This window comes from Bos indicus x Bos taurus, chromosome 3 (assembly GCF_003369695.1).
Source record: "Bos indicus x Bos taurus breed Angus x Brahman F1 hybrid chromosome 3, Bos_hybrid_MaternalHap_v2.0, whole genome shotgun sequence".
NCBI classification, from domain to species: Eukaryota; Metazoa; Chordata; class Mammalia; order Artiodactyla; family Bovidae; genus Bos; species Bos indicus x Bos taurus.
Genome location: NC_040078.1, coordinates 4208291 through 4223910, shown reverse-complemented (window position 1 = coordinate 4223910; position 15620 = coordinate 4208291). Strand labels below are relative to the sequence as shown.

General features: G+C 43.0%; 1 protein-coding gene across 4 annotated transcripts in view; it reads left to right on the top strand.

Annotated features, from left to right (window-relative positions):
• The window catches only part of PBX1 (PBX homeobox 1), a 335281-nt gene that overhangs the window by 234886 nt on the left and 84775 nt on the right, over positions 1-15620 (top strand). For all 4 annotated transcript variants that reach the window (XM_027527053.1, XM_027527062.1, XM_027527057.1 and 1 more), the window contains 2 exons: positions 6287-6477; positions 13742-13877. In XM_027527053.1, coding sequence (XP_027382854.1) covers positions 6287-6477; positions 13742-13877 — 327 coding nt within the window. The remainder of the gene's footprint in view (positions 1-6286; positions 6478-13741; positions 13878-15620) is intronic.

The window sequence follows — 15620 nt, the reverse complement described above, 5'->3', positions numbered from 1 at the left end:
AACTCCGAGCTAGGAGGGGTCGGAGGCAGGCAGCCTTTCCTGGAGATTGCCGTCCGGGATCCAGTGTTTCTGGCCTCCCCCCAGAGCCACTTGTTGAACTTGAGCCCATCAAGTCCAGAGTCTCCACTGTTGAAAACTCAGGCAAACTGGAGATAAGATCATTTTAAAAAATAGTTTAAAAAATAGTTTTAACTGATGATTTTAGGAAACTGAGTCTTATGTACAGAAACAGTCCCTGGCGCTCCAGAGCGCTGTCCCTTGGCATGCAGCTCTGGGGCTCTCGGTGTTACAGTCATGAGCAGAGTCACCAGGTGAGCTGGGGAGGTGTGTGGGGGGGGGTCCTCTGGGCCCTGTGTGCTCATTAATTAGGATGCCTCACCACCAGTGCTCATGGAAGCCTATGGGAACGGATACTAAAACCTGGCCTTAAATTCCTTCACCCTACCCAGATTAGTTCAAATGGAAGTCCATCATACTCTGACTTTTATATATAGTATATAATATGATACACATCTCCCTCTATAAAAAAAGTAGAGGGTCTCAGGGGACCCCTGGAAGTAGACAAAATTGAATTCCAGCCCTGACACACTACTGGTGGTCTGTGGGATCCAGTGGTCCACATTCTCTACCTCAGTAGCTGGTAGTATTCAGCAAAGAGCTGTGGATTTGGAGCCTAAGCTATCAGAGAGCCATAAAAAAAATCATATGAAGGAAAAGCTTAAAAAACGCTTTAAGTCATAAAACAGTATATAGATGTTGTATGGTATTCTAATTGTAACAACACCCCTCTCTACTAGAGTGCCCCCCCCCCACACACACATGAATTTAAATGTCAATATTGTTTCCTCTGGTCAGTATGAGCAACATTATTTTACTAGGGGTCCTTTCACATCAGGATTTCCTCCCATTATTTAGCTGACATTAGTTGGTTGTCATATTGTTGGATGTGACATTGTCCTGAAATTCTAAGTTTAACGTACTTTCATAGAATTGTTAGATTTCTGTCTTTCTTTCTTTTTTAAGAATCATGGAAGAAGAGGGAGAAAAAAAATCAAAATGTAGAAGACCCTGTACCGTCCACTTAGGACAGTCTAAGTAAAAGGCAAATGCAAACTTAATAGAATATATAAATTTTAAAATAGAAATAGGCATTTTAAAATTTAAAGTGAAAGTTTCATTATTGCACTCCTATCTACCTTTGAAATGGATTTCTACAAAGTCTCTTCTTTTATGAGGGAAAAGATTACTATGAAGCTGGAAGCCAAGTGTGGTGAATTTCAGCCAAAGGCAGGTGTAGGGAGGTGTCAAGGGGAGCAAAACAAAAGTCATTTTGTGGTAAGAACCTGTGGATCATCACCCTCGACCCTCTTGGGGAAGAAACATTCTTATGATGTAGACTCTTGTAGATATTTTACCAGACCCCAGGAGAGGTTCAGCTCAGGTAAGCTGGCGGATCCATGACATTCCCCACCTGGGCCATCATATTAGAGTTCACAGCCTGCCCCAACCTAGGGCATAGTTTGGGAAAACTCACAGGGACATTTTCTGTAAAGGTCCCTAGCTAGCCACTTGGGTCTTCCTCCCCATGCTTTTCCCATTGTACCTTCACCACTAAGCTTGGTCTCTGGCATAACAACCTGTCTAGACCTGGTTTCCAGGTCCTGTTAGTTGCTCAGTCGTGTCCAACTCTTTGCAACCCCATGGACTGTAGCCCACCAGGCTCCTGTGTCCATGGAATTCTCCAGGCAAGAACACTGGAGTGGGTTGCCATTCCCTTCTCCAAGGGATCTTCCCAACCCAGAGATAGATCGAACCCGGGTCTTCTGTATTGCAGCTAGATTTTTTACCATCTGAGCCACCAGGAAACTCCAGGGGTGCAAAGAATGTGGCTTCCTCCCAAACCTACAACTGAGATGGATATTAGGCTGGATGGTGTTAAAAACTAGCTTTATTTGTAGCTCAGGTTGCCAGCAACAAAGAAGAGCAGACTGTCTTCTTGATTTAAACCCCCCACCTTGTTACTCTTCCATCTTCTTCCAAAATGTCTAAAACACTTTTATCAACCTAACTGCACTTGTTCCAGCACTTTTGTGGCTGTCATCATCTCCATTCTAATACAGGTGAGGAAATGGAGGTCAGAGAGGTTAGATGATATATCTGGGTCACACATCCAAGGAGGAACAGATTACCCTGGAATCTAGATTTGGACCTTTAGCCCAAGGCTGTTATTGGAGCAATACCCAGCTCCACTTAATATGGAACGAGTGTGGGTGTCTGTAGACAGTGAAGTAACTGGCCTGTCCTCTCTGGTACTTTCATGGAATAGATTGATGCTCTCTAAGAGAGACTAGTGATAAAAACACTCTCCTTGAGAAACTTCTCATAGATACCTACGTATTCTGAATAACAACAATGCTGGAAATTGGGAACGTAAACTGTATCCATTTTGCTGATGGCTGGGGCTGTATTCCCTCTGTTACTTGTTTGGTCTGAGATGACCCAGACCTGAAGTCTGCAGGCTCAATGGTAGAGTTAATGGCTACCAGGAGGATTTAGGTCAACATGCGTCTCCCACAGCTGCTGCGCCAATGTCCCATCCCTGCGGCAGGCCACTGTCGACCCACCCCTCCGCAGGAGACTCTCAGACATTCACACGCAGGTCTAGTTCAGTCTCGTGTGGGATCATGTTAGGTCAAGGTAGTAGTAGTAGTCTGAATTTATTATTCTTAAGAAGTACTAAGAAATTATTTCCTTATTTCTTTGGGCATTTTCTGGGTAGGAACTGAATACTGTTTAACACGCTGTGTGCTTAATAATTTATTAATATTAGTTGTATTGTTAATTAGAGTAAATGGCAGATTGTGAGGAAATTATGCCATTAACCTTCTAGCTAGTAAGTCTGAAAGATAGATCTTCTTCATTTTTTCTGTAAGCATTCCTCACGGGACCTTTTTAAAAAATAGGAAACCTTAGTAAAAATGTCAGTCTCTTAATAATACCTAGGTGGTTGCCTGATTGACTATTTAAGAGTCGATTCTGTTGTTTTGATTTGTTTTGTTTTTAGTTTGGTGACGATAGATAACCAGAGCATCAGTTAGCTCTCCAGTAATTAACTACAGTAACCCTCCTCACCCTTCCCACTCATCCTGTGCTCCCTCCCTAACCCCCACCAAAAAGACCTGAATCAGCCATTGTTTCACCCTGAGGTTATTAGATAAAGAAGGCTTCTAGTGACTTGGATTAGAAAGAAAGGAAGGAAATTGTTTTCTTCATTAAAAAGTGTTGTTAAACACCTTTTCAGCCGATCTTGTCTGTAGCTGAAGTATTTAAGAACTAGCTAAAAAAAAAAAAAAAGCTGGCATATTTTGATAGATAAAACCAGGATATCAGAAAACTGAATTTTCTTCCAAGTGCTATTCAAAAAAAAACAAAAAAAGATGCTCTTGTAGCTTTGCAGAGTTCTTCAGTTTTTGTAAGTAACGCTGCCAGGACATTGACAAGGCTTAGTCTCCAAGGCTGAACTGGGGTGGGTTAAGTAGTCCTTTCACAGCCAAGGAAGTCTTAAGATCCCAGTTATATTCCTTGCTGAAACTGGCAGCCAAATCCAGTTTGAAAGACTTAGAGATGAAGATGAGCTGAAGAGAGTGCAGGAAGGAAGCTTCAATTCTAGGATTAAATTGCTTATACTAAGCAAGATTTGTGAAGAGCTTCTCTTGGGTCGGCTGCTCCTCGAAGTGCCCTTGCCCTGGAACCCGGGATGTCGCCAGAGGCAGCTGGAGGGGTCGCTCCAGAAGGTGACTGTCTTTAGGACAGCCTTCAGCAGTCTCCTTGTCACAGAAACCTTCAGCCTGTGAGGGTTCTATTTAATTAATTAATCACTCCTACTCCCCATCCCATCGGGAGAACCTGGCCTCACCAGAGTAGTGCAGCTTCTGAAGGTGCTGAGCTTGGGGAACTGAGGAGGAGGCCTGGGTAGTTCAGGTCCTGGAAAATTGTGTTCTGCCCATCTAAATGGACTTGGAGTTCCTGTCTGTTGTCTGTCGTGTGTTCCCAAGCAGCTGTTGAGCAGCTGCCCTGCTGCACCTCAGCAGTGGGTGAAAAGACTCCACTGTCTGTTTAGGGCAGGGCAGAAAGGGGCCCAGCATCCAATGCCCTGAATAAACACCAGATATTGTGAGTATTTTTATTCACTGTAATGAAGCACATTATTAGCTGAGTACTGCGGCTTCCCAGCAGAGAGGGTGTGCGCCTGACAATAGCTCCTTCACGTCCAGCCCCTCCTCACTTTGAACCCCCACCAAGTCGGGGGCGGGTGGGGGGGTAGGGCCTGCAGCCCAGAGGGGGATGCTTGCAGCATACCTCCCCGTCATCCTTCTCCAAGGCCTCACAGACTTCCAGCCAACTCGCTGCCAGGCTTTATTTTCCTCCCTTTGTTGTACAGCTTGGGGGTGAAGGGGCTGTTTAAGTTGGGGAGAGATGAAGCTTATAATAAGATCTTGTGTTTATGTAGCAATTTTCATAGTAAGGGCAAAATGCTCTATGGACCTGATCTTCTGTGGATTTCATCTTCAGCATATATATACCTGCAGAGTGGAAAGAAGCTATTTGTGACCCCCTTTATTTGTTCCACGAGGGAAACCGAAGCCTGGAGAGGGTTGCCCCATTGTAATCATATGCTGGGTTACTGAGTTACCTATACTTTAAAAAGATAATAAAGACACACTCTATGGCCAGACACACAGTAACTCATCTTGTCCTTACCACATTCTTTGAGGTACTGTCCTCATTTCACAGATAGGAAAGAGAAGGCACAGGGGTCTTACATGACTAACCAAAGCCCCACAGTGAAGTGAGTTCCTGGGCAGGGTGTGAACGCAGGCGGTCTGTGCTCTTAGCTGCTGCCCTGTTCACGTGAGTGATTTACTCCATCCACAGGTCACCGTACAAGGAGTGTGAGGATTGCTGGCCTTGCTAAAGGGGTAGGAATGATTAAATCCACTCTTGGACGAATAAAGCAAGGCGCTGAGTAGTGAAAGCAATTGCCCACATACTCATGGAGACAGGGTCAAAAACCAGCCTTCCCAGCCCCCATTGTAGACACAGCCCAGTGGGTATGTCTGCTGATGTATCTTTGGCCAGCAAACCTCGAAGGATTTCAAGAAATGAACAGTGAATGTGTTACTGTTACTACATAACTGACAGCTGTGAAGAGCTTTGTGTTCTTAAAAACAATAGCAGTGCGGCTTTAGCATTAATGAACATGATTCTGTGGTATTAAGTTGGACACTTTTGAGTCCTTAGGTCTTCAACCTTCAGAGCATCAGCTTGCCTTTCTTGCTAACAAATTTTCCACAGTTTTCCAACACTGCTGCGAGTTAAGTGTGAGTAGATATTTTACTGAATGTTCCTTAAGAAAACTAGACTACAATGATAAGTAATAGTAACTAAAAGAAAGGGCAGTGGTGTTCCAAGGAGCAAGTTCAGAGTCTGGGAAAGAACAGACCCCCTGGCCTGGTTCAGGGAGTCTTCAGGCTGCTTTTTGCTGGAGGCCTTCATCTCTTGGGCACAGTTTTCCCAACTGTAAAATAAGGAGGTGGGAAAAATGATCTCCAGTTTCACTTCCAGAGCTGATAGTATATTGGTCTATGACCTTAGAGTTTTCTCTCTGCAGAGGTATTTCCTAAATCCTCTAAATCATGTTTTGAATTTGTTTCTATACAGATTCCCTTTGTGTTATAGACATAGAGGATTTTCAGAAGACCAGCATAGGAAGGAGTTCTTATGTTACAAGTAGAAGTAGATTAATGAGAATCTCACAGAAAAGTCATCAGAGCTTTTAACTCAGTGATTCCATTCTTTGGACTCTTTATGCCAAATTGAATATTTGGAAGCTTTAGCATAACAGAAGTAAGGGCAAAGCAAAAAGTTCATGCTGTATTTGACTTCAGACTCTCTTTAGCTGTTAACATGGGAGTGAAGGGTTGTGAAGTTTTATACTAATATACATGTTCTCATCTTTCATAATAGTAAAATCAAGAAAAAAATTGATTTTGAAAAACTATTGTAAATTTTCTTCTCCCCTTTAAAAAAATCCACATAGTGATGAAAATTATAGTCAAATGGGCTGAAAGGGGTTTCTGGGTTTGTTTGTTTTATTTATTTATTTTTGGACAAAATGCCACAAGCTAGCCCAATTTTCTTTACTTGTACACGTCTCTAGAAAGACCTGCTCAGCCTCACAGCCAGGACCCTTACCACGCCCCGTGTCTGTCCTCCTCCGTTCTAGGCATGTAACGAGTTCACCACCCATGTGATGAACCTCCTGCGAGAACAAAGCCGGACCAGGCCTATTTCCCCAAAGGAGATCGAGCGGATGGTCAGTATCATCCACCGCAAGTTCAGCTCCATCCAGATGCAGCTCAAGCAGAGCACGTGTGAGGCCGTCATGATCCTGCGTTCCCGGTTCCTGGATGCGCGGTGAGTCCCCAGGAGAGGCCTGTCCTTTGGGAGAACCACTGATTCAGGGTTAGAATCCAAGCTGGCCCTCTCCAGAGGCTCCGTTGTCAAGGCTCCGTTCAAGGCTGAGCCAAGTAGTAGCCTGAGAAAGGTCAGGGAAAGGAAGGCTGCAAGGGTGGATAGCCGTGGGTTTTATACAGCTCCAGGAAAATGTGGGAATGGGATATTTTTTATGGCCACTGCTACTTACTCTGCATGAGAAACAGGATGATTTAGCTACAGGGACAGAACAAGCAGGACTTTTTGTTTTCATACCATTAGTGGCCTCTTTCACAGGAATAGGTTGTAACTGTAAGCCCGTAGAAGGCTAGCCAGATATTGCAATGACATCTTTTCTTCAAGAAAGATGGTTCCAGGTGAGAGCTGGGAATCTCTGCCACACTTTATGTTGGTACAGAGGGCACCTAGTTAGCTTCAACAAATATTTATAACTAGATTATCATGTGTCATACTCTGGGCTGAGTTTTAGGGGCACAAAAATGAAGAAGACATGGTCCCTTGGGCGTGGAGGGCCAAGGGACTGGTCTCGTATGAGCCAGATTTTCAATCAAGATTTAAAATTTTCTGACACTAACGTGTGACCTAAGTTGTGAGTTCAAAGAATCCAGTTGAAACCATGGATAGAAAAGTCCTTTAGGACAAAAACTAAAACTATAGAACAGACAGTCTTTGTCCCACTACTCTCTACACTGGTGGATTTGTGAAAATCCTTTTGATTTCTTTGGCTTCTGTTATCCAGCCTGTGAGATAATGCTAGTCATGTCTTTCATCTACTCTAGAAAGTGGTGTTGATAATTGATCCAATACATGAGTTTTCAGTGTATAGATATCCTTTGTGATCCACAGCTCACCTTAAATTTGTCATTTTCTATAAATGCAGATTTCATCATTCATTGTTTCAATTCCTGAATATAACCCCGATATATGATTTTTATTATAAAAACACTAGCTATGTCATGGTCATATACCATTTAATGATCTGTAGTTGAGCTCCTTCTCAATCAGACACACACATTCTCTGCTTTTTCATTTTTTTTTCCACCTTAGAAATCATAGATTATTCAGCTCCATTACCTATACTTTTCTCTGTCTTCACCACTGTGGTCTTTACAGTTCACACACCTCTTTAGAGCTCCCTGGCACCTCCTAAACTCCCTTTCATTCATTGTGTTTTGGGTCATGTGGAATATGAAATAGGAATGTCAGCCAGCCAACTGTATCTCTGGCCTAATAGAAATACATAAAGTCAAGAGAAAGTACGGATGAAGAGAGCTTTTCCCAGCAGAGCGCAGTGCTGAGCGAAGGAAGGCCCAGGCCTGCTGAAGCAGGACACCCCTGCCCCAGGCATCTCCCTTGCCCTGTCCTGCTGCCAGCCTGGCTTCTTTGCAGCAGGCTGCTCTCCGAGGTATGAAGTGCGAGTGACTGGCAGCCTGTGTCTGGGTCTTCCTTTCCCCTGCGTTGTGGTCGCCACCACTCTGCCCCCGTGGTAACTCCCCTCGTTAAAATGCTGGTGTTGGCATTTATGTTGGCAGATATTGGAAAAAAATAAAAAAGTTGGGCCCAGACTGGGTTCTTTTCAAGAAAGAAGAAATCAGAAAGGAGGAGCAGAATCAATTTCTCATAGGACTTCTTGTTTCAGTAACTCAGCTGTGCCCAGTTGAAGGTCAGACTCCAAAAGGCATGAAACCAGGCAAGCTTTGTACACAGTTCCTTTCCCTCCCATCAGCTTTTGCCTAGATTGTTCTAGTTGGCACCAGAAGGACAGTAATCATAAGAGAGGATCTTTTTCCTGCTTTGGTTGCAACCTTTGAATCATTGCCTCTGAGCTAAGGTTCAAAACTAAAACAATTAATCAGTTGTCATTGTTATTAGCATTTACTTTGAGAGTGTATTTAGTATCACTGAAAGAATATGACCCCAAATGCCAACACAAGGATGAGCAAATGGTTTTTCCATCTCAAAAATGAATGTTTGCCTGGACCTCGTGATCAAAGTAGTTAATATCATTGCTTCTAGTGCTATCTATTATTGGGAAAGCTAGTTAAACACACTTTAGTGAGAAAGACACACTCACTGTTGATATTTACATGTTGCTCTAATCCATGCATCTGATGGGCAGGGCTTCATTAAGAAAAGATTTCATGGAAGACAAATGAAATACAAGGGGGACTTGATTTAGTAACAGGATTAGTCTTCCTAATATAATGGGTATGCAGAATTGAATGATACAGCTTTGTTGTGTAACATTCCTTGTATTTTCTGCTCTTGAAGAACAGATTACCACAAATTTAGCAGCTTAGACCAACACAAAGTTACCTCATAGTTTCTGTTGGTCAGGAACAGCAGGTTAACCTGGATCCTCTGCCCTCGTCTCACAAAGCTGTAAGCCGGGGCTCAGCTGAGGCCATGCTCACAGCTGAGGCTCATTCCCGTGGGAGCAGAATTCAGTTCCTTGTGATAATAGGACTGATGTCGCCAGCTCATAGAACCCACCCTTCCCATTGACAGGGCTTACAGCTTGGCTGCTTCCTTTCTTCCTGGATAATGTCACCATTTTAAGGCTTTAACCTAATCTCCCATTTCATTAACACAAAGTCACCTGATTAGTAACTTAATCATAGGAATGATATCCTATCATTTTCACTGTCCCCCCAACACCCACATTCAAGGCGGGGGGAGTGCTCCAGAGTGGAATCTTACAGATCTTCTTAGGAGTCTGCCTTCCATACTCCACAGCTGAGCATTTGGCCAGGTTTTGTCCACTTGAGTCATATCCTTCTTTTCTTCCTTATGTTGATTTCACTGTGCCAGGAAAGTTTAACTTAAAAATTCTACTCATTCATTCAGTCAGCTTTTATTATTGCATGTTTTATATCGAGCATAGTGCTGTGATAAGTCTTTGAGATGGAACTTGTAAACCTTCTTAATGCTTTTCAAGCAATACAATAATTTTAACTTTGTTTTGTAAAAAATAACATCTTGCTGGAGAAAGCAGCAAGCACATGGTTGGAAATATACCTCTGCACTCCACCGTTCCAGTTAAGGTTATAGAAAATTATTAAAAAAGAGGATTGCAAGAAAGGAAAGGGCATCCAATATGGTCTGGCTGCACTGCCACTACATTTAAATTTATTTACTTCTATAACTGAGTTTTTACTCTTCCAAATGCTGTATTAGCCTCTGGAATAACAAAAATGAAAAGAATACACATAAATGTGGGTCCCGCCTTCAAGAACTCATAATCTCCTGGGACAGGTGCTCTTATAACTGATCATAAAACTGCACATGATCACAGGAAGTACAAGTACCAAATTCACCCAAAGGGGAGAGAGCCTGGAGAACTGGGGAGAGGCAGACAGTGCTGAGTCTCAGAGGACTATGACGTTTACCAAATAGAAGGAATCACAGAAGCAAAGTAAACAACGTAATTCAACTTCGACAGGCATTACTGACTGGGGTGCTTACTATGTGTTGGGCACCAGGGTTTCAAATACATGTGAAACACGGCTCCTCCCCTTGAGGATTTGCTGTTTAGTTGGGAAGACACATGTAAACTTGTGGCAAATGCTGTGGGAGAGAAATACACAGAGTGGTATCGAAAGGCACGGGAGCATGAACGCCGTGTGTGTCTTTGGGGAATAGAGGAGCATATGATGAAGCCAGATGAAATTAGGAAGAGCATGTGTAGGATGGTGGGAAACGAGACACTGGGGATGGGCTTGATCCACTGAAAGACCTTAACTGTGCCAGCAAAGATTGCGGATTGTCCTGTGAAGCAGCAGAAACTCTGAGCTGTTTAAGGAAGGAAAGGTGAAAGTTCTCCAATTACACCGCTTGGGTTCAGATTCTTGCTATAACCCTGACTACATGTGTGATCCGGGATAAATGGCTTATCCTTCCTAAGACTCAGTTTTTGTGTCTCCAAAATGGGAATAATTCTATACACAGGAATAAATAAGATAACATATTTACAATATAGTGTCTGGAGCATAGTATTCACACCATAATTCAGCTGTAATATAATAAGGATCACTATGGTATATTATTATTGATATCATTATTATTATTTTTATGATCAGATCCATGGTTTAGAGGAATTCCTGTGGTCATTTTCTTAAGGATTAGCTGAGGCTTTTGCTTCTCAAACTGGGGAAATACAGAATAAGTACAAAATACCTTCCCAATTTTACTCGAATATTTGGAGAGAAATATGTTCAGATAAACATTGGTATATGATGGAATAAAATTAAAGAAGGAGGTGCTGAAGACATTTTGGGCACCCCATGGCTGAGAGTCCAGGCTCTCCTCCCAGGAGAGCTATTTGGGCACGATTTCAGCCTACAGTTTTACTGTTTAGTCTGTGGCTTCTTGATTTTTAATCTATATTAATTAAAATATAAGTAAACAAAATTGAAAAATTTAGCTCTCCAGTTTTACACATCTTATTTCAGCCACTCAATAGCAGCTGCTGGGTACTCCAATAGGGGAACAGAGAACATTTATTTTCCTCATTGTAGGAAGTGCTGTTGGACAACTTTAGTAAGACCATTATACAATAGACCATAGTTCCTCTAAACCCATTTCAAAAAAAGCAGTGACACTGAGGATGGAACAAAAGGGATAGATTTGAAAAATAGAACTGGTAAGACTTGCTCTGGGGCCAATCATCCAGTGAAGGGAAGAGAGTGAGGGGAATTGAGAATCATTCCCAGGTTCTGCTGTGTGTTAGGTACTCAAATAGTTAAGGAACGAACAAACAATTGAATGGATGAGCAAATTAGCAAATATAATGAACTTTGTATGTATGGTGATACTATTATATAATGTGGGAAAAAATGAAAATGAAGTTGATTTGAGTGAAATGTGATACTTGTCATAGAAACAGTTTGTTGGAAGTGTCTGGAATATGCAGTTGCAAATGGACGCAGTGGTAAATGGGGTATTGGCTCTTAGGAGAGGCATTTGGGCAGAGATGACACATTTGATGGTCTGTGGTGCCTCCACTCCTCATTCTTGAATCCCTGTGATTCCAAAGCTTCCATTCCTAAAATTTCATTAACTTCCACATTTCCTACACTTACCTGGATACCCAACAATCAAAGCTTTTGGTTGGCTTGAAATAACAAGTGTTAACTCACCAAGCTGCAAACCCTTCCAGCCAGAGCAAAGAAACCAGGCATCTTAGTTCAAATAACCTTATTGTCAGAAGTATATTATTTTCCCTGGGTTTCTTGAAATTCTGTAAACTCCTAATTCTGGGGTTTCAAAGGCCCTGGATTGAGACAGGCCTTGCAGGAGATGATCAGTGTGGCCATCAGAGTAGATGCGACCCCCTAAAGGAAGGTTGCACGTCCCCAGAAGGAGTCAGGAACAGCTGTCTGTACAATCCCAGCACCCCAACTCATTCCAGAGAGGCTTCCTGTGAGTTCAATTGGAAGACTCCCAAGAAATACACTGTAACGCTAATGCAAACAACTCCCAATTAGAGGAGCCTTCAGGGGCCACTTCCCCAGGCCTAAAACAACTGTTTTCTTGAGGCCAAGAGAAAGCCAGAGGTTATCTGAAGACTAGCCTGGAGACTGGGTTAGCCGCTTGGCTACCTTCCTCAAATTCCCATCATGCAAGAGCTTTTAATACATATCTCGTTTTTAGTTAGGCCTTTTACTCTAATCTGCCCAATTTCTGATGCTGGGTGACCCAGAAACTCAGCATGATTTGGGAGAGTGACTTGGGCTTGGCATAGTCTGGACAGATGTGGTTAATACCTATGGACAGATGGTGTTCATCCGGTAAAATCAGGCACTTTATTGTGTTAATTAATCCAAGTGGGACCCTGAAAATACAATATTAGCTGAATTTTCTGTCTAGCAAGGCGATCAGTGCTTTCCGTTGGCTTAAATTGGAAAACTTGATATCCTGGCATAACCAGGGATGTTCTGGAAATTTTTTTTTTTTCCCATAAGGAAAAGGTTTTGATAAAAGCAAAAAGGCAAAAGTGCTCATGGAGCTAATTTAAAGATAGAGGCCCTGCCCCCTCGAGGAGGGCAGCAGACATCTGCAAGGAGTCCAGCATCCCTAAGCAAACCCCAGCTCTCCCCAGGCCTTAGCTGGGAAGAGGCCATAAAGTGATTCTCACTTTAAATTAGTTCAATTAGCACTTTTTTTTTTAAGGCATAAAAATGCTTTTATTCAAAGAGTGGTTTTCTTCCTTTTAGCAACCTGTATATTAAAAAAGATTTCTCTGGGCTTGTGTTTCACCATTTAGCAGCTGTTCCTGCTTAAGAAGTACTGTTTCTCTCCTTTTAAGGAAGGTCAAGCAGTCAGGGGGTTAATTTCCATCCGTTCCTGCCCCTCTTCCCCAAGCATTTTAAACATGTCGCATGCACTTACAATGGGGATAGAATAGAGAGAAAATGATAACTTATTTTTAACTTATGGCTGCAGAGTCTCTGTGTAATTGCCAGGAGGCAATTTGTATATAAAAAGAGGCTGGGTTTTGTACTCAGGCAGACTTGAAATAATATTTTAGCTCTGTAACGTACTAGACGAGCAACTTTTAAACTCAACTCTTCATTGGTAAATGGGAATAACCGTAGCTACCTCACTAGTTGTGAAAAATGAATAATTTGTATTAATGGCTCTGAAGGATCAGATCTGAGGCCTGGGGCCTGGTAGGAAGAATCCCCAGGAAGTCCTAGCATTTGTCATGTATTAGGCACTGGTGGGCTGCTATCTGTGGGGTCGCACAGAGTCGGAAACGACTGAAGCGACTTAGCAGCAGCAGGCACTGTGCTGAGTCCTGTCTATATATTGATATGACCTCATTTCTCCTTTCCTCTCACCGCATGAGGTTGGTTTGACTCTTTTGACTGTCATTTGAGGAAGCTAAGGTCTGGAGAGGCATTCCAAATCACCCAGCCGGTGTTCATTTTGTCTAGGGCTCAAAACCAAGACGGTGGATTTTGAAACTTAGTGGTGCTCACCACTCTGTATAAATACGTGTGACTGTTCTGCTCAGGGTCCCCACAGTGAGCGTGATGAGGTATACAACAAACACCTTAAGAAATGCTTTCAGCATCCAGCCCCTTAGAACACATCTCCTCTCATTCACTCAAAAACATGTCTTCTCCCAAATGTAGATCCTCTCCTCTCCCTTTTTATATGTGTTTGTTGTGAACTTCTTTTTTTGTCCATTGTCATTGTGATTTCCTTGCTCTTTATGAAGGCGGAAGAGACGAAATTTCAACAAGCAAGCGACGGAAATCCTGAATGAATATTTCTATTCCCATCTCAGCAACCCTTACCCCAGTGAGGAAGCCAAAGAGGAGCTAGCCAAGAAGTGCGGCATCACAGTGTCCCAGGTAAGACACCCCAGAGGACTCAGCCCAAAGCCTGGCCATAGTGGTATTGCCTGGCAGGGTCTTGGGAGCCTGGCCTTCCTGAACTTTCAAAGCCTTAAAATGGCAAGGTCAGCTCATGGTGTGTATAAGAAAGTCTCCAGGGAAGTAACCTGGAAAAGCCAGCAGAAGTAGAAGACTCAGTGGAGTGCAGTTAAAGCAGGGCTGGAGCTCCCCACTCTGTGCGCTCCCTTTCTTCAGATAGATGCGCATTTCTGCATTGACTTGGAGAGCTACCAGCACTTCTCATGTCATTTTCTCAAACAGGGTCAATTCCTTGGCCCATTTTTTTTTTTTTTTTTTGCCCAACTCAGGAACTTTTTAAGAGTCAGTGAATGGAACTTTTAAATGAAAAGGACTCACATGTCCTCTCTGGATATCCTCACTCTGTAGCTGATGGAGTATAGGAATTTTAACATGTCACTATGATTGCACTGGAATGAAGGCACAAAATGTCACTGAGTGTCCCCTTTCCCCCAAGAGCAATAACCATAAGAGGTGCCTGTTGATGTGGAAAGATACATGATGTAAAATTTTTATGGACCTGGAGTCTTCAGCATTAATATGAAGTAGAAAAGGAGGCAAGTTTTATATGTATCTACTTTTTTTTTTTTTTTGGCTACACCACGTGGCTTGAGGAATCTTAGTTCCCCGAGCAGAGATTGAACCTGGCCCCTCGACAGTAAAAGTGCTAAGTTCTAACCACTGAACCAGGGAATTCCCATCTACATTTTGTCTACTCAGAGAATCCATCCATACTTCTTATTTGATCTGAACCTCAAATGCCACCACCAGTCTCAATTGAGACCAGTAGTGATAGTTCTGAAATCTCTCAGAGAAAGTTTTCCTCAGAATTATGTCACGTGCCAAAGAATTAGATGTGCTGCTGTTTACAAAAAGGGTGGAGGTGAGGGGGAACTGGAGAGAAGAGGCCTACTTTAGTAGGAAACTTCACTAAACATTTTCCAAAAGAAGTAGATGCTGTTTTGTGAGCATCTATACTTCTTGATGGAGAAGGCAGTGGTACCCCACTCCAGTACTCTTGCCTGGAAAATCCCATGGACGGAGGAGCCTGGTGGGCTGCAGTCCACGGGGTCACAAAGAGTCAGACACTTACTGAGCGACTCACTTTCACTTTTCATTTTCACACATTGGAGAAGGAAATGGCAACCCACTCTAGTGTTCTTGCCTGGAGAATCCCAGGGACGGCGGAGCCTGGTGGGCTGCCATCTATGGGGTCGCACAAAGTCAGACACGACTGAAGCAACTTAGCAGCCGCAGCAGCATACTTCTTGAACTGAAGCCTGGCTTCCGCTGCTCCCCGCCAGTGCTGATTCCTTCAGCCTGTGTTTAGCTTAAGCAGAAGTGGGTCTAGTCAGAATAAAGAACTCCACACAGAGGGTCTGCAACGAAGAGGTTGCCAGCACACTGTGGGTGATTTTGCAGGAGTCTCAAAAACCTCCTTTCAGATAAGTTAGAAACGATTGCCTCATCCTTTTCAATTTGGACCTTCCTCAGGTTCTTGGACCCAGCTGAAGGTCGTTTCTAGTCTTGGCAACCCTAGGAAAGTAGAACATCAGTGGTCTAAATTCAGGCGGTCTGGTATTATCTTAAGTTTCTAACCATTCTTGTCCAAATCTAGACCCAGTGTCCACAAGAAAAGATAGCTGATGTTTTTTGATACTTGCTGCATTTTTGCAGAATAGT